General features: G+C 28.6%; 1 protein-coding gene across 2 annotated transcripts in view; it reads right to left on the reverse strand.

Annotated features, from left to right (window-relative positions):
- The window catches only part of LOC107453018 (nuclear pore complex protein Nup205), a 100,221-nt gene that overhangs the window by 53,641 nt on the left and 26,203 nt on the right, over positions 1-20,377 (reverse strand). For both annotated transcript variants that reach the window (XM_043044863.2, XM_071184022.1), the window contains exons 7-13: positions 19,404-19,574; positions 17,692-17,810; positions 15,506-15,568; positions 14,474-14,590; positions 13,419-13,532; positions 11,733-11,880; positions 7,138-7,334 (exon numbers count right to left, since the gene is read on the reverse strand). In XM_043044863.2, the coding sequence (XP_042900797.1) occupies positions 7,138-7,334; positions 11,733-11,880; positions 13,419-13,532; positions 14,474-14,590; positions 15,506-15,568; positions 17,692-17,810; positions 19,404-19,574 (929 nt within the window). The remainder of the gene's footprint in view (positions 1-7,137; positions 7,335-11,732; positions 11,881-13,418; positions 13,533-14,473; positions 14,591-15,505; positions 15,569-17,691; positions 17,811-19,403; positions 19,575-20,377) is intronic.

Raw genomic sequence — 20,377 nt, forward strand, 5'->3', positions numbered from 1 at the left:
GCAAGCAATAATCAGTGCAAAAATGCTATTTTAATAGGGATTTTTATCCGAAACATACTCAATTTTAGGGAATTTTCAAAAAATTTACAAAAACCAGGAGAATTTTTATTAAACCAGTGGACCAAGAGAAACTGGCAAAATCCAGTAGAGTTGGCAGCTATGTAAGTATCAGTGGTCCCTTTAACCAGCAATTGATTTATAAGGACAATATGCTATTTTAATTTGTTGATTTTCAATACGTAGTCTGGTCTGTCTTATTGTCACAAAATAGCATATTTGATTAAAATAATGAATATTTCACATTCTTCATATTGCAATTTTTCATTAAAATTCACTTTATTAACTTTATTTTTAGCCAAAAAATTATAGAGACAAGTAAATAAACCAGTAGAATCATGCACAAACTGGTAAAATGTTTTAATCCCTAATAACTGGACCAGTAAATAAATTTTCTTAATTTCTTACTCTGTTTATGCGACATTCTAATTATATAGATACACTAAATAACACTGCTGATAAGATATGCCTGTTCTATTTCTAACCATATCAAAGTATACAAAGCTAGAAAGTTTTTGCATTGTACAGTGCGCTAAATAAAAAGCGAACGATCCTGAATAACTTTTGATCTCATGATCGGATCTTCACATTCTAAGACTCAATCTTAATGATTCAGGGAGGTAACTTCAATTATACTAATTAATTAGCACAGATGATATTTTAAGATTTAAAATCAGTCACAAAAACGGACTTTATCTGAACAAACATACCCTTTTTTTTATTGACGGATTCGGATTTCTGACCTCGAAAGTATTTGGGGATAGCTGTATTCGGTGAAAATATAATCCCAATAGTTTAGTCAGGAGAACAGTTCAAAGTTCAGTCCCCTTAATAACAATTTTATATATTTTGCCATATTTCAAGAACTTTTTAAGCAAATTGATAAAATTTTTGTGCACAACTCTCAAATTTGTTTCAAAAATACATTTTAGTAAATATTTATTATTTTATTTAGCAATAGTTGAAAAAAGGTTGAACTGTAAGGCAAGGAGTTTTCGACATTTTAAAGTATATAACTTCAAAATTTGAGCGAAATCGATAGAATAGTTACTCAGAAATAAAATGTGAAAAAAGTTGTACATTTAAAATTTGCATTCTCAGGAACTATTCAACCCATTTTGTAAGTTAAAATGATGTAAAAAATGGTATACCGAACAAATCATAATTTATTCAACTATTATTAAAAATTTACTAAAAGTTCTTTTGGTATGGAATTATCGTTGGTTAAAAGAATTTTATAATTGTGTGAAAATTTTTTGAAATTTGCTTTAAAAGTTCTCAAGATATGTCGAAATACACAAAAAGGAACATTAAGAGGTTCAAACTTTCGATCGCTCTCCAGATCAAACTATGGGGATCATCTTTCCCATATTGCGGCTACCCCCTATATTATGGGGGTCAGGAATTGGATCAGGATTTTTGGGGGAACAAAGAATTTGAAAAAAAAAAAGGTAAGTCTATTTAGAAAAATTAAGTTTTGATGTCTCATTTCGTAACATAAAATACTGCATGCACTAATTAATTAGCACATTTGAGGTCTCATTCTTAAACCATTAAGATTCAGTCTTAGAGCGTGAAGATCCAATCATTAGATCAAAAGTTATTCAGGATCGTCCTTTTATTTCCAGGTACACAGTACATCTGTTTTATATACTGTGAGCCAAAAAAGAAAGATATTATCCTGAATAACTCTTATTCCAATTATTAGATTTGAATGTACTCACATATAAATTATTTAGTGTTTTCAATGAATTAAGTTACAACATCTGATTTCATCTGAACAACAGTTTTTTTTTTGGACCGATTTTCATTCTTTACCACTAAAATATGACTAATTGTTATAGTTAGGAAAAATAAAAGTAAAGCTCTTTTATATTTGCTTAAAACAGCAAATACACTATGAAAGTACTTATTTTCATTTTAAAAACATTCGTTGTGTCAACAACTTATAATATTTAATGCCATTCAAATCTGGTGTAAAATATTGTCCTTGTCAACTAAATTCTATGATTCTATTGCTCATACATAATAATTTTTAAAATTAACAAAACAAAATAATTTTCAATAAAATTACATGCTAAAGGCTTTTTGTAAAAATAAAGATTAAGACTTAATTTCCATTTTTTGCTTTGCAAACACTAACAATTTTTCTTTTAAAAAATATAAGATTACATTGCTCAAGTTCAAAAGTTTGCTTCTCATATTCTATCAACTAATTTGTTTCTTTGCATTAATTTGATTCTTCAAATAATTTCAAAGGCTTTACATGATCATGATAAAATAACTAATTTCTGACAAAGAACTGTTTTCTTGATTATATTAGCGATTATAAAATGATCGAGAGGTTTTTCGGTTCGATATCAGAGGGTGGAAAATGAAGTCTGAAATTGAGAATATCTCTCAAAATGCAGCAGAGTTGCACATGAGAGTGCAATAATCTCATTGAAACCAGCTCAGTAAACGTCCATGCGGACTAGCAAGTATTTCATCAAATATGTAAAATAATTGGCGGTTTCACAAGTTATGGACTGGCGATAACCCAAATGGATTGTGTTTGAATGAGTAGTGGAAACGTTACATAGAACAATGTGAAAAGCACGTTTTTGCATAATGCGTGGCGAAAATTGACACAGTAAAAAAAAATCTCATTTTCGAAAAGGGAAAGCTAAGCTCTTTTTAAAAACACCTGATGAAAAAAGCACCGTTATGAGCTTTTAAGAAAGGAAAATAAGCACCACGATTATTCACCTATACTATGCTTCACCTTAAATTGGCACTGCAGGGAAGGGTAGGAAATGTAATATTCCGCCTTTGAAAAGTAGTTCATCGCTATTTTGGAATTAATTGCAGTTTAAATGTGCGTACAAATATAAATAAATGTTGTATAATAAGAAAAGTTTATCTTGAAGCATGCATTAGAACATTATCATGTTAAATGTATTTAACTTATAAATACATTCTCAGTAAAGCGAATGTACGAAGAAGAAGGTGTTTTAGTTTGGAGCTGGATTAGTTTTCAAGGCCAAGAATTGGCGCGTTGGCTATGTTTTTACACTGGTCAGCCAGCTCTTTCCATTCTCCTTGCCTTTGCTTAAGTGTCCTATCTCTTGTGCAATTCTTATTTCGCTTTTTCTTTGTATTTGATTATTTAATTTTCTAAATATTAACCTCATATGTACCATATTTCTTTTCGTCTTTTGCGCCATGTGTAGCTCTGAAGTACAATTCGCTTTTTATATGAACTTTAATAATGTGATGGCGGAAATTTAAGACTTTCAGTTTGTTTAATTAAAGGGACCTTTAAATATTATCTGAAATACAAATTCCGTAATATAAGTGTGCAAATCCGTTAGTTATAAACAAATAAAATGTATAGGAATTGAAGTAGTTTAAAAAAAGACAAAATTTGAATCATTAATTTTTTTTAAACATCGAAAGGTTAATTTAAACCAATTAATATTTTAATTATTATTTTTAAAATACAAAGTAAAAAAAGATAAGAGATTCTTTCTCTTATATAGAAAATATTAAGATATTTCACTACTATACTTAAATAATTAATTATACATATTTTTCTCTTAAGCCTCCTTTTACCTGAAAAGATCCTGAAAAGTAAAGGAAGGTTCTGATATTTTAAAATATGTATTTTCTTTTGAAGAAATGGGCCTAACCACCCAAGTAGAATTTCTCCTGATGAGATTATGGATTGAATTAAATTCAGGGCGACCCCCACAAAGAGTTTTCAGAAGGAACTGTCAACTGTTAAAATATTAAATGAATAACATGATAACCACCAGGATAGGTGGTTATCGTGTTATTCAAAGAGTTCCTGTTGAGTCTAAGAGGGTGGGACATGGTAGCTGAAAACAGGATGTCCGCGTATGCGCGTACTGTTACGAGCACCTTTGCAGGGCAGATGATGTTTTCATGTTTAAGAGAACGGCAGCTTTCTCTTTGCGGGAGTTTTCCCCAATATCTACCTTTACCTTTTCTATGTCATGTTTGTGTCTAAATAAAATAATGAAAAGACACATGGTCCGTCATTTATTTACAGTTTAATTTACGAGGGGCGTACAAGCAGTACGTGCCCCCCATGTGGATATTACTAAAAACCCTTTTACCATTTTTGAGAATTATTTTTTTTAGGTAAGTTCTTTTGTCTCTTAAAAGCAAACATACTTCAGAAAAAAATAGAAACTTTCATGAAAAAAAAAATTTGAATTTTTTATACATAAAAAAAAGAACAGTAAATTTTAAAAAAACATAGGCATATAAAAATAAATATTTAAAACAAAGTATTTATGAGCATCTAATAAGAAAATCTGCCTTATAAATGCTAATTAAGAAATCAGCTTACAACTCGTATCTTAAAATAATAATTATTAGAAATGCTCTAAAAAATCTTAATCCGTATTCTATTCAAAATTTTAGTACGATTCTTGGTTTAAAAAATAAAAATAAAATCAGCGTTTTGCTTTCTTAAACGCCAATACTGGCCACTTTCTCCCTTTTTTTGCTACCTCATCCCCCAACTGACTTAAAGAGTAACCCAGTTTTCATGACAACAGCTGTAATCCGGTCTACCTGCCTTTCTCTCCAGTGCCAACTTAAGGTGGAATGGACTATAGATAATAGCCCTCCTTTGAAAAGGTTGCACCCCCTACAATAAAATTTAGTCAGTGAAACATTAAATCTGGACAAAGATCGAAATAAGTGCTTATAAAAATGCACAAAGCTTAAATTGTGTGGTTGTGAAAAAGGTCCCGGCTTGAAACACATAATTATAAAAATGAACACAGGTCAAACTATGTGTTCACTGAAATAGACCTAGCATTTGATTATCTTTTCCAAACAAATGAATTAATAAAACAGAGTGAGTAGCTAGATTTTTCAACAAAAAATTAGCACCTTTTAAGTACCAGGGGTGATTGTGAGCCCAACTCAAAAATCCAGAAAATTTCTTGAATAAAATCATTAATGATGCATTTCAAAATATTAATGTCTTATAAATTTAAATTTTTGATATTTTCAAAAAATGATATTCTAAATAAATTATATGCAGTATAATTGAAATGAATAATTACTTATAAGTTTACTTTTATCTCTAATCACATTCATTATATTACTAAAAAAATAATTACAAATGAAAGAGATGCCAAGAATAAATTCTAGTTCTACCATTTTTTAAACAAAATACAAGAATTTTTATTCATAAATGTAATCGATGATTTCTTAAAACTTCTGTACCTTGGATTTCAGGAAACTTCCGGATCGTAGTTAGCAAAAAATCCGGAAATCCGGATTTTTTCCGGAGCACAATCATCTCTGAAGTACTTTTTAAGCACCCAAAAAATATTGTAAATTACTTTCCCCCCCCCCCCAAAAAAAAATCATAATTAGGATCTGTAATAAAAATTATTTTTTTCTATAGCTTAAAGCTCTTAATTTTTAAAAATATAATCAATAAATTTAAAAAAATGTTCAGAAACTTTACAAAATCATGATAAAATAACTAGTTTCTGATAAATATTGCAGAGAAAATTGTGAAAATCATGCATAAAAAAAGCACCTCTAAGGGCTTTTAAATAACGTAAATCAAAAGTAAGCACATTTTAAGCACTTTCAGGGTTCCCACTCAATTTCAGAAAAAAAAATTCCCAGACTTTTCCAGGTATATTTCAATTAAAATTGAGACCCTATTCTGATTCTTTTATTTGTAATGTGAAATATTAGATTTTCTGTGTAAAAAAAAAGTATTATAAAATGAGGAAAGGAACATCTCAGTTTGACTAAAATGTGAAATTTTTACAACAAATAATTATAATAGATGTTAGAATTATTTAACTCGAATCTCAATAACTGATTAATGTTACTGACAATGTTAAGATGGTTATTTTCCAGGTATCATATACGAATACTCCAGGTTTTTGTAAAAAAAAGTGCAACTATCCCTGATTTTTGGAGTTAAAATAAAATTCCCTGACAATTCCAGGTTTTCCCTGTTCTCCCAGACTTTTCATAAACGCCACACAAATATGATATCCTTCATTTGTATGAATTCCATGGTCTATTTTATTAAATTGGTCTTCTTAAAATCCACTTAATTGTTTATAGTTCTGAATATGAAGAGATTGTCTGTTAAGTTATTTCTGTAACATACCTAGTCATACTGAGCCTCAAATCCAGGACTTCGGTTTGTAATGATGGTGCTTTGTAATTGGATAAGTCAGGAAACATAAGCACACAAATTCTTTTTACTTAGTCGTTAAATTTAGGTTTAAAACTGAAAAAGCGCTTTTTTGTAGTCCATTTTTTGTAAACACGCATTTCCACACGCTTTGCCCACTTTTGTAAATATGCATTCTGAGCTGCGTTCATATTTAAAAACTCAATGACGATATACTATTTAACTAAAAATAAACACCAATAAAAGATACTACTTAGAAAGCATGCAACTTTATAGCAATCTTGTGCCGGAATTTTCTTTTTGTCAGGAAAACGTTTGTATTAAAAACCTTTTTTCAATAAAGCAAAAATGTTGCAGTTTTAAACCTTTCATCCTAAAGTTCTAAGTTAGTTTTAAAGCTTTTTTTTAAAAGTATTGTCACTAAGGCAAATTGGTCATTTAGGTCCATAATGACGTTTTAGCTGACATCACACAAGCAATAGGATCAAATTGCATTGTCCATTAACATCTTACAACCAGGTGGATTTTAGCTGAGCATACAAACGTTGTGAAAAGAAACCTTATAATTAACTAGATTTAAGATTATTTTCACCTTGAGACTAGCTTTATTCGAAGATTTGTTTCACGCTTGAAAACCCTAAGACAACCTCGATTTTCAGGTTTTATACAGATGATTGCTTTCCAAGGTTTTGCATTAGAGTAATGTGAGTAGAATAGAGCGGATTGTCACAGATCTTGTTTTAAGATTAGAAGGTTTACACATAGACCATATAAGAAACCCTTTAAGGTTTACATTAAAAGGTTTTTGCTGAGTGAAAATAAACCTTATTTTGCTATCTGGGCAGTAATTTATAAAATATACTAATTTTTAAAAGAAGCAAGAGGGTAAATACCAATTTAACTATTTGAGAAATAAGCTTCAACACAGAGATCAAACCATCCAATTCCAGCGGTGTGATGACCTTAGCATGCATTCTTTGTGGGTAGGTGCGCTGACGATCGAATGCAGATGGTACTTCTTCGTGTAAGCTACTGTAATAACGATGTAAGGTGGAAAAGAAATGATCCCAGGAAACAATATTTTGATTGCCTAGAAAATAAAATTCTTTGTGAAATTTGAGATTTTTTTCTTTCTTTTTTCACTTGTACCAGCAATCACCAAAATGCTTCCTTTTCAGTACATTGTGTTAACGTGCTAAGATTATTACACAACATACAAAATTTAAGTAATCACTCTTCGCTTGGTTTGCGCTGAGATCATTGTAAATGTTAGACCAATGCTAAAAGGATTAAATAACAAAAAGGTACAGGTTCGATCTTCGTCAGTTGTTTAAGATGACGATCTCATGCATTCACCTTCAGGGTGGTCACTCAAATCAGGTTTCAAATTTCCCTGATTTTTCCAGTAAAATTTTTAAAATTTCCAGGTCAGCGTGTTTTTTTCCCCCTTGCTAAAGTGTAGTATAGGTACAAGAAAAGTATCAATATTAGTGTATTAGTCAATATAATAGTGTAGTATTCAGGCATGAAAGTGGACAAAAATAAAAAAAAGCTGAGCTTTTACAATGCAGGCCACTGGGAGAATAGGGGGGGGGAGTGCTCTATTTGATACTGAGATTTATAAAAGCAACTTTTAACTATGCTGGGAAATTTTTATTTAATATTTAAAGTGGCAGAAGCATTTAAGCAGTTCACTTTAAATTTTTCTTAAATATAATTTTAAAATTTTGACCACTACTATATTAAAAAAAATTAAGCAATTATAGGAAGGCACGACTATTAAATGACTTACTAATGAAAAATATACATCTTTACAGTAACTAATTCAAGAGAAAACTTACTTCTACTTCTTTCAAGAATAGCGATATTAGATTTTAAAATCGTGTGAATACGAACCCCGATATTGCATTTTAAAATCGCGTGAATATGAATCGCGATTTTGGACTTTAAAATCACGTGAATATTAATCGCGCTGTTAGATTGTAAAAACACGAAAATACAAATTGCAATATTGAATTTTTAAATTGCGTAATTAAGAATCGTGATGCATAATTTTTAGATCATGAGAATACGAATTTCAATGAGTAATTTTAAAATTGCGTACATATAAGAAAAACGATGTCTGATATTACAACTGCGTGATAACGAATCGCAATATTGGATTTAAAAATGCGTGAATAGGAATAGCGATGTTGGATTTTAAACTTGCGAGAATACAAATCACGATATTGGGTTTTAAAAACGCTTAAATACAAATTGCAATATTGGATTTTTAAATTGAGAGAATAGGAATTGCTAGTACGGCTTTTAAGTTGCAACACGTAACTTTTAAGTCAGTTAAATATGAAAATCGATGATTGATATTAAATTCGTCGGATTAAAAATCGCGATTTTAGCAGATTCCGGCGCAGTTCCAAATATTTAAAATTCCGAAAATCAGCCTAATAAATTAAATCAAATAACGGCGGTCGGGAACAAAATGCTTAAACTCCTTTCCACTCAATAGCGGAAGTTGCGGTAATCCGACTATTATTCGGGAGTCTTGGGTACTCTAATTGGACTGCCCAAAAACTTTAGTTTTTGGAACATGGTCGGAAATTTTAAAAATTGGGAGAAAAAAAGCGGATTTCAGCTCTTTTGCGGAAGTCTTTCATCCCTGTGTATTTCATATAAAATGTTATTTTTTAAATATATCATCTTAAATAGATGTGGAGGAAACAATATGTTTAGCTTGCAGAAAATAGCGCTCTTAATGAATAAAATTATTTGTAAGCGTTAAATAGTTTTTGCACAAAATGTACCAAATAGCAATGACCCAAAACAGCCTTGGATAAGTACTATTTAATATATTTTTATTAAGCAAAAGAAAATAATTCCAGGTGATTAGAAACAAATAAATTTTAATATTTATTTATATTTCAATATAGAGCCATTTTACACTGTATTTTATACAAACAGTGCTCTTCATAAAATTTATTGAAATAATTTTCTTTAAACCGATACCGATATCATAAATCAAATGTTTAAATAATGTTGTTTGCTTCAAATTAGCACTATTATTTTAAGACATATTCAGTATTTGTAAAGGAAAAATTGTCAATTTCTTGTTGCATATTCTATAGAGAGAAAAAAATAGATAAAATTCTTTAACTTTTATCATTTTTTTTTCTTTCTTAATGGAAATTAGAACATATTAAGAATTCCAATCTAACATGGTTTCCTAGTTTAGATGAGTTAATAGGTTTTTTTACATTTGGGCAATTCCATGGTGTGGGAATAAAAATGAACATTAATTTCTTAGAAAAACTATCTTATAAAACAAAAGTTTATAATCATAAAATTTTTACATTAAATATTTAGTATATCATAACCGAACAAAAAACAATTTGTTTTATAAAAACTGATTATTATAAGTTCAAATTAAATGGATTAAATTGTTGCTGTAGGATGTGAATCGCTTGAAAGTAAAAAATGATTACTAATTTACAAATTGTCTAAACTCTGTGAATTTGTTTGTAATTTAAATGTAAACTTGACTGAATTTTGAAGCTGACATTTGAATAAAAAATTCTATGCAGTTGTTTGTGAAATGTGATACATAATTAATTTGAAATTTTTTATGTCAGTGTTAGAGGTAAATTTCTCAAATTCGATAGAAATTTAAGTTAATGATAAGCATTATAATGACAGAAAATTACTTTAATTTTAATGCTACAAATATTATTTTTTTAATTAAATAGCTTCCTTAAATTTAAATTGTCTTCTATTTCTGGTTGAAATGGTCAGATTTAACATGTTTTATAACAATATCCATCTTATAAAAATTAGTTGTAAAATCACTCATTTTAATTATGCAACATATATTAACAACAATGTAATATATTAACAATATAAATGAAACTCATATTTAAGTAATATTTTCTTAAATTTAATCATTTTAAAAATCATGGAATAAAAAAAAAATTTTTTTTTTTTAAATATGGGAAAAAATTTTGACAAAATTCACTATTTTTATATACAATAAAAAATAAATTATATTGGAAAAAAAATAATCACTGTGCATTAAAAAGAAGAATAAATACAATTTTTTACTCTATTATTAACCTATAATAAATTTTTCTGGGCACAGGAAAAATTATAATAATAGCTTTGTTTATTGCCTGCATAAAATTAAATAATCTTTCTGTAGCACAATATTTATGGATATGCCTTTTACTTCTATTTAGTGGCATAGCAAGCAGTGAACAAGAAAGAGTGTCCGGTTGTAGAATAAAAGATGAACCAAATTTTTGGAAAAAAAATTTAACATGCATTCTAGAACAAATTTGTATCTCTTTTTAATACTCCCTCTCCAGTTTCATTGACGAATTACAGGCCCAATAAATAACTAATAATTTTTATCCCATTTACCTAAAAATTGAATAGGATGTCAGATATTGTTGTAGTTGGCTATGCAAATATGTTTAATATTTTTTTTTACAAAATTATTTTTCCTCTTTATTCAAAAAAATTAATAAATAAACAACTACAGAATGTTCTGAAATATTTTTTCTCTAAATACATACATTTTTCAAGCTCTAAGCAAATTGATTGATCTAAAATGTTCTAAATGAAATTAAATTGTTACTAAAAAAATTAAAACTGAGATGCTTACCTCAAATAAATAAATAAAATTAAATTAAAAAAATATATTAAAACTTCATTGATCAATTTTAAGTTAAGTACAGCATAGTTTCAAAAATTTTATTAGGTTACTGAAGTGAAATATATTATTGTAAATTAACCTTAAGGAATATTTATATTGTTTTTCTTTATATTTTACTTCATTTCATAAAGAAAAGGTGAAATAAGAGATGAAAATAAATAAAAACAGATGGAATGAAAAGAAAAGCAGTGGTGTGTAAAAATAATTAATTATTAATTTAAAATAAAAATATTTATTATTATAAAATCTTGCTTTAAACAGAAAAAATAATTTGATTATATTAAATCCTGGTGCTACAGTACAATTCATCAAACATGCAAAATGATTGGCTCTTTCATACGCTATGGATCGAAAGTACGCCGAAATGGATTGCGGTAGAATGAATGGTGAAAACATTGAATAGAACAATGTGAAATGTACGCTTTTACATAATACTTTCCGAAAATCGACATGGTAAAGAAAAAAATCTTATTTTTGAAAGGGGAAAAGAATTAAACACTTTTTAAAAACACCCAATGAAAAAAGCACCTTTAAGGGCTTTTAAAAAACAAAAAAGCACCTTTAAGCACTTTTTAAAAACACTACGCATTATGTGCATAATGTATATTGTTTATATTCGCTACAGATCGGCAGGTTAAAATACTATCAGCGGGCCGGATAAAACCTTCCTACAGGCTACAGTTGGTCCAGAGGCCATAATTTGCCCATAACTGGTGTAGACAAAAACAGCAATATCAATTCACAATAAGCAATCATATATCAAACGACATTAGACCAACATACCATTTTTGCAATTCATTTTTAGCATCGTGAAGCAGTTGTGGGCACATCTAGGAGAATTTGATATACTCCTCAGCATTTCATGAAAAGGTATGAAGAGTGGAGCAGGTAATAAATCTCCAGCAATGTGAATAAATTTAAATAAGGCAATCTGCAATTAGATAAAAGAGTTTTCAATCATCTGGAGAGGAAAAAACATTGTTTTTTAAATCATTGATCTTCATAGTGAAATATATGATTTTCATAAAACCAGGGTTCAATGATTAAAGATTGATTCTATTTATTTTACTTTAACTGTAGTTGAACAGCCGACCCAATTTTGGGTTTAGGACCCTATTTAAAATTGGCTGATTAACCCGATATTTTCTAGCCATTAAAAAAAACCTAACATTTAAAATAATAAACACTCTTCTCTGAAATCATATTTAGTTGTTTTCAAATTTCATGGGCGAATAGCCATCAATATAACTCTAGTGCTACTTTTACAATGAAATCAAAACATACAATGCTCTTAGCTATTCGATGTTCTACTATCAGAACTTTTCATTTTGACCAAAGTAAAAATATTTTATTTTATAACCGCCGTTGAGCCAACCAATGTAACCCAATTCTGGGTTAACGACTACTAATGTTCAATTCCTCTTGTAATTTTGAGCCTAATCCAGAACACAAAAGAACTCCTGGATCAAGTATTGGGAGAAATTTGCATTTGTGAAAAATTTTTTGATGGTATTAACACATATTTGCATTACATGGAGAAAAAAACCACCCACGGTTAGCCTGATGGCAAAAGCACTCTAACCCAAGAACCGTCCATCAATTAGGATATTTAATGTCAGCACTGTGGTCGGCACATGCCGGATGCGGATTTCGTATCGACCAACCATTGCTGCGATTTGAACTTAGTTCACCTCATTGGTAGACAAATGCTCTATCCCCTGAGCCATCACGGCTCAAGATTGATTCTAAGTGTTTTAATACACAGTGGATAGAGAGAGATATTATAAACAAAGGACTGCTGATACATAATATACCCAAGCCAAGATGCATACATTTCTTAAATAAATACCTCTTATCTGTCAACCATGAATCTCAAAGTTGAATCACGTCATTAAACAATCACTTTTTTACGCGCTTTGCTAAGATATTATGGTAAATTTAAATGATTTTTGTAAGCCACTATTTTTACTTCTTAACATTATTCTTAAAAAAACAGTATTTTTGTTATGAAATAGTTACGACACGCGAGTTTCAAATCGACATTTAAATAATCACTTTTTAACGCACTTGATTTGTGCTGATTTTATTGATAATTTAAGAGATTTTTTAAATTTTTTTGGCAATTATTTCTCTCCATTTTTCAACCATATTTTAAAAGTTATTTTAATACTTTCCCCATAGTTTTAAAAATTTTGAATACTTTTATTACAGCATGCAAATTTAAAATCCCCCATTTGACACTCTTTATTCATGCTGATTTCATCGTAAATGTAATTTTTTTTAAAAATCTTTTTTTCCTCAATGCANAAAAAAAGGAAAAAAAAAAAAAAAAAAAAAAAAAAAAAAAAAAAAAAAGACAAAAAAAAAGGCAAGAGCAATGATATCATGTTATTTTGGGAGACATATTTTGAGCACCGTACATGGACTTTTCTTAATTACATAAAAAACAATGGATTTGAAAATTCTTACCTGTCTATGAGACGGTCTATTGTAATATGATAATTCTGATAAGCTATCAGATGGACACCAAAAATCTGCAGCTAATTCTAAATTAAGGGGATCTTTTAAATACAAATCTGATATCTAGAAGAAAAATAATACTGAATAGTTGCAATGATTCTATATCAGGCACAATACAAAGCATAATATAGTGATTATAAGCGCAAGGGTCTATCTTAGTTTTTCTGAGAGTTACCAATTTTGTGAAAATTTAGACATAATTTGTGAAAAATTATATTAAAAGATTAACATCAAAACATGGATTTATCGTTTAAAGGATACAAAAATAAAATTTTAAGAAAAAGTATTTTATGAAACTACCGTTTTTCTTAAAGTTGAATTTGTGAAGGTACCGCTAAACAGTAGTAACTTTAGCCTGGACAGACCCCTGAATCGGGCAGATTACAAATGAAAACAAACAAAAAATAAGTCAGAATTTTTTTTTAAAATTTTATTGCATGTTTAAGTGATACCCTAAAAATAGTTTTCATGATCGTGATAAAATAACTACTTTCTGGTAAAGAACTCTTTTTCTTGATTATATTAGCCTCCATAAAACGATTGAGAGATTTTTCGGTTTCAATTTCAGAGGGTGAAAAATTAAGCCTAAAATGGAGAATATCTTGCGAAATGCAACAGAGTTGCACATGAGAGTACAAGAAACTAATCCAACACAGCTCAGTAGATACATATGTGGACTCTGAAGTATTTCATCAAACTTGTAAAATGAATTGTGAAAACGTTGAATAGAACAATGAGAAAATCAAGTTTTTGCATAGTATGTGGCAAAAATCAACACGGTAGAGGGAAAAAATCTCATTTTCGAAGAGGGAAAATTAAGCTCTTTTCAAAAACATTCAATAAAAAAAGTACATATAAGGGCTTTTACAAAACGAAAATTGAAAATAAGCACTTTTTGAAAACGCTACACACTATGAACATTATTTTGCACTAGTTTCTTGAATTAGTTTATCACAGGATTTGACTGTAATAAAAAAATTAAGAAGAATATAATAATTTTTTACCAGGTTTAATAAGTGTTCAAAGTGCAGAGGTAAATTGGATGGAGGCTCTAATCCTTCCCTGAAATGTGATTCTATGATGCGAGCTGTTTCATCCCCTCTATTTCGTAGCTCTTTCACCTGAAAAAAAAAGAAAAGAACTAAATCATAAAACTCCCCATACAAAATGCGCAACACGTGTTCATTTTTTTTAACAATCAGGTTATCACATATTAAAAAAAGTGCCATATTTTATAACTGAAAAATAAATAATAACTAAAATAAAGAGAACTAATTTTCCAAGGAAGTAATGAGAGAGAGGGGGATAAAAATTACCAGGTACTGTAGCGGTTAAAAATATAAACATTTCACGGAAAAATTAAAACATTTTCAGTACAATACATNTTTTTAACAATCAGGTTATCACATATTAAAAAAGTGCCGTATTTTATAACTAAAAAATAAATAATAACTAAAATAAAGAGAACTAATTTTCCAAGGAAGTAATGAGAGAGAGGGGGATATAAATTACCAGGTACTGTAGCGGTTAAAAATATAAACATTTCACGGAAAAATTAAAATATTTTCAGTACAATACATCTATACTCAACTATTTTTAAGAAGGGGGAAACAAAGAACTTTAAATAATGTAATGCTCTGCCTATATTTCGTTCATTTTCCCCAACATTTTTAAAAAATTAATTAATGAAATGAAATAAAAATATGGTCAACATTCAATACTTTTAAATAAAAAAAATTCAGATAAGAACAAGTTTATCAGAAATTACTGTACAGAACAGTGAAATTTCTGGCATGGGGTAAGGAATTTCAGTTCACTGCGAGACTAAGTGTATCGTGAAAGTTCGAAAGAAAAAATAGCGTATTAACCATTTTTTCATCTTGAAACAAAAATGATATTATGACAAGAAAGAAAAATATTTAGTACAATAAAATTTAAGCTGCTAAGACACAGAAATATAAAATGAAGAGTGATAAAAAAAACATAGCAGAATTATTAAAATTACTACTTTTAATTCGTAGACATAAATGACATACCTTTAAAGGCATCAATACAATAAAATCTGTGACAATGCTATGGACACGTTTCAAGAAGAATTCCTAAAATGAAATGAAGAAATTTTCATAAACATCAGAGAAAAATTTAATACTAAATAATTTTATACAATATAATTGAAAACAAATACAGGGTTGCTAGTCATATCTGGAAAAAAATTCACTGTGTTATCCCTGTACACATTATACACAATACATTAAGAGGAAGTAAACAATCACTGTGCTATTGAGTGACTTATATTAAGTCTAGCTAAACTAGTTTTAATTGCTGGAAAAAGGTACAGCTAAACATACTTAAATAATGCTATCATCCGAAATTATGAAACATAAATTTAATTAAGGATGATGAAAATTGATAAACAAAAGTAGATTTAAAAAAAACCTAACTAGTCAATACTCTCAGAGTAGAAGTTTCAAGTTATTTAAATTGGACATCCAATTGACATCACTCTAAAAATGCTTAAGAATAAAATCTTGAGGATATACTTGATGACAGTCGGTCCGGAAAAAATTCTGATTTTTTATTAAATCCTCGATTGCCCAAGAGCAAATTATGGTTGAAAATGGAAAAGTAAAATCTCCCAATTTGACAGGGTATCAAATTCCCTGACAATTCCCGGCTTTGGGGTAAAAGTAAGTTTTCGGTGATAATTCCCAGATTTTGTTTTACTCTTTTCTTTTACCGGTGCACACTAACCCTACATTCATTAGAAACGCTCTTTAAAAAATTCTGTGTCATAATAGAAACTTTGAAAAAAAGAAAAGTTTTAAAAAAAAGCAAAAGAAAACAGAAAAAATTTTTTTTCTCGCTTCTGAAATGTGACTTCAACGATGAAAACCACACTTTACTATGTTACCTGTATCATCTGTCTTATCGTAAAGAAAAAAGTGGCAATAAAAAATAAAGTCTATATGAAATGTAATGATGCACTATAATTAGAACAAAAAAAACAGTAAAAATTAAACAAACTAAAAAAGTTTTCCATTCTTGAAAAGAAAAAAAAAAGTTAAAAAATGAAAAAATAGACTTGTTCGAATATTATTAAAAAGAAAAACAATTCAGCAGTACATAACTTATAGTTCAGTATAAAGTAATCTAGTTTAAATTTTTCCAAGTTTTGCTTTTAAATATGTCTATCAGAAAAATCAACAAGTTTTAGAACCTAAGAAATAGGTGTACAAACTATTTCTAATAATGTGTTGTAAAAAATACGACATTAAATTATTCTTTACAGTGTTTTCATTACAGAAAAAAAATTGGAGAGAACTTCTTACCCTTTCTAAAAATCAGGGTTAGATTTCAAAGAGTTAAGTGAGATTTCTAAAAATTAAAAAAACACGAATAGACTTGGAAAAAAATATTTCTTTAATTGTAATACATTTTTAACACCTTCTAATTTCTAAACCATTGAATATTTTTGCTGCATCATCATATGGAAAATGTTCTACTTTTTCATCAGCTATTCTCATTAGGTTGCTCAAATGCTCATCAGCCAATCTGTGACAATATTTTGCCTTAATTAGGTTTTGGGTGCTAAATGACCTTGCAACAAATGTTAAACTATTTGGAATCACTAATTAAATTTCTAGCATTGCGCACACACTTTCCTATCCTCTACATCTGCCAGCATAGGATTTTTAATTATTTCTGCTATAGAATAGCGAAGTTCGTTGAAGTTGTTTCCATGTTCATACTTCTTGTTAGGTCATCCAGCATAGTTTTTACAGATTTAAACTTTTACTAATTGCAGTAAATTGTCGATGACGGAGTTTAGTAACTCATTAACGGCTAAAAATAAAGCTAACTTTAAACAACTTATAATAAAGGACTCATTTGTTTTCTCAACACTTGTTCTCATGTCTTTTTTCAAAATGGCGGATTTTATTTAAAATGACGGAAAACGAAATTTTCTCCAAAATTTGAGAGATTTGTGCATTTTAAATTTCATTCATTGAGTGTGCGAACTTCTCGCAGTAATCATTTTTTAATGTGAGAAAAGAAAAAAATATGTGAGATTCTCGCGTTCTCACGCTGTAGTGAAAACACTGCTTTATTAAATCTATTAAAACAATTGCTTAACGTCCAAAACATAACCATGGTTACAGCATCGGAAAAATAATCATTTAATCAAAAGATTAATAAAAAAAAGGGTTTATTTAAAACAAACCTGGTTATGAAAAGTAGAATTTTTCACTATGAGACTCCTCAGGGACAAAAATGCGTTTTGATCTATAGCAAGATCAATAGTTTTCTCGTCATCATCTGTACAGTCATCCACATTGAATGCTAAATTGAATTATTTTTAGATTAATAAATATGAACCACAAAAATTTAATCATATCAACTTCTGAGAAAGTAAGTACATCTCATATTATAAACAGGGGTAGCAGCAAAGTTTTTAAAATTTTAGGGTAACTTTAGGAACTTTTTTCAAAAAATTTTAGGTAAATTTTAGGGGTAATATATGATTTTGCTAGGATAAAAACAGATCACACAGTAGTTTATTACATAACAGAAGATTATTACAATTCATCCACACATATCATAAATAATTGCAAGCCATAAAATAAAGCTCTGAAGCTAAGTCAAGAATGAAATCTCTAAAGTGTAAAAATGAAATTTCAACTTTACATATTACCTATCAGAAATTAAGTGCATAATTCAGGAACAGGCAAAAGTGAGAATAAATGAAGAGAAAAAATAAATTAACACCAACTTGGATTTTTATTTAATTTTTACCTTCTTAATCAAAACTTTATTATTACCCTTTACCTTACTTTATTAAGAAAAACTATTGTGTGATATTATTAGATTTCAAATCAGCAATTTATATTAGAAGTTAGAGAAAAACAAATTAATCATGATCATTTTTCTAATATATTCTTGATATGATTTGTGAGATTCTTTTACTGCCCTCAATAGTGTTGTGGTGATCTTCAACACTCCTCCATAATTTCGAATGGTATCTTTGATTAGTCTAAGAGACATAATAGTATTCTCATGGTGACTCACATTAAGCATTGCTTTATTTATCGAAAAACCTCTCTCAGGATCAGAATTCCCATGTGGCAAAATTAAAACAGTTTTAAATAATGTAGTTAAATTCTTATATTTTAGATTATTGCTTTTTTATTTATATTTAGCCTATAACTCTAATTTTTTAGGAACACCAACAAAATTTTATCAGATTTTTAGGAATTTTAGGGTTTGCACATAGTTTGAGGAATTTTATGAATTTTAGGGGGAATGCGACCCCTGTATAAAATTATATTCACTGGTGTAAGAGAATTCGTAGACTTGGTCGATTATCTCTAGAGTCACTGGATCAATTTTAATGAAATTTGATATGTACATATATTGATACAATACAAAACAAATAACTATGCAATAATTGTAATACACATGCATGATCATGCATTACACTCATTGGAATCAGAAGGTATGACATTGACACAAGATAATTCAAGCCAATTGCCGCAGGAAATGATAAACTGCCCTATTTTAAGTATTAAATCACACTGCAAGGCCTGTATATCTGTAAGAGAGGACCATACCCCCTATTAACCCATTTTTGTTGTTGTTGTTTATTCTGCAACCGCTGTTTCATGCCTTCAGACTCCAATGAGTGTTACGCACGATCTCGAGTGTTTGTTACAATTGTTAAATGGTTATTTGCTTTGTATTGTATCAATGTATGTACATATCAAATTTTATTAAAATGAGTCCAGTAGTTCTAGAGTTAATCGGCCAAGTCTGCAAATTCTCTGAATTTCCTACACCAGCATAATATTAAATTATTTTCTAACTGTGAGTTTTAAAACACATCCATAAAATAAGTTTTAAATACATACACTTTCATTTGAAAAAATAAAGAAATACCTTGAAGGTTTGCAGAGAATCGTGATAAGGTTGTAAGAGTAACACCCCAGGCGAAGAGAAGAACAGATTTTAGTTCTGGAACTTTCCATTTATCTTGATTTAAAACTAACAACTTATGAATTGTAGATCCTATATCAGGAATGCTGAATAAATTTAACTTCTGAATGATTCCTGAAATAGATTTTTTTTGTATAAACAATGCATGTCAAGTAAAAAATTCTCGTATTAAAACTTGTTCATTTTTTCATGCCTAAAAGCAATGTTAAATTTATTCAAAAATAAATAGATTTATATTTTCAACTTAATAAATTCATTAACTTTAACAAGCTCAAATCAATATATTAATTTTCAGAAATAACATTTTAAGTATCTTAATATGTAATTTAAATTTTAAAAAAAATACTTATTTAATAAAAAGTTTAAAAAAAAAATTACAATTATTTTTCATGAAATCCAAATTAGTAATAAAATTAGCAATTATTACAATAAAATAAATAAGAGTAGCACAGCATAAAATGACAGCACTAATTCATAGCTGCCAACCTCTAGTTATAAAAATGCAGAAGATAGACAAAAAAAAAATGCAGAAGAAATGCCAAAAAATGCAGAAGATTCGCAAATGCATACTAATTACAAAAGAATTTATAAAAAAAGCTGATTTCAATTATTTATTCATAAATTCACTATAATATGAGCATAAGAAAGCAATATACTCACCTTTATTTTAAAACAAGAAAAGGAAAAACATTTTAAGAAAACCTTTGACCAGCTACTTGATGGTACAATATTCATTTATTAATTCTTGATTAAAGGGAAATATGTAAAATTTTAACATTACATTAACATTAGTTTAATTACAATATAGTAGTATGCACTGTATATAAACTTAATAGAAATTATGGAAAGAGAATAACATTATAAAAATCATTTTTGTAAAGATGCTTTAGAAGCACTTTTTGCTTTTACTAAAAATT

This window comes from Parasteatoda tepidariorum, chromosome 1, assembly GCF_043381705.1.
Source record: "Parasteatoda tepidariorum isolate YZ-2023 chromosome 1, CAS_Ptep_4.0, whole genome shotgun sequence".
NCBI classification, from domain to species: Eukaryota; Metazoa; Arthropoda; class Arachnida; order Araneae; family Theridiidae; genus Parasteatoda; species Parasteatoda tepidariorum.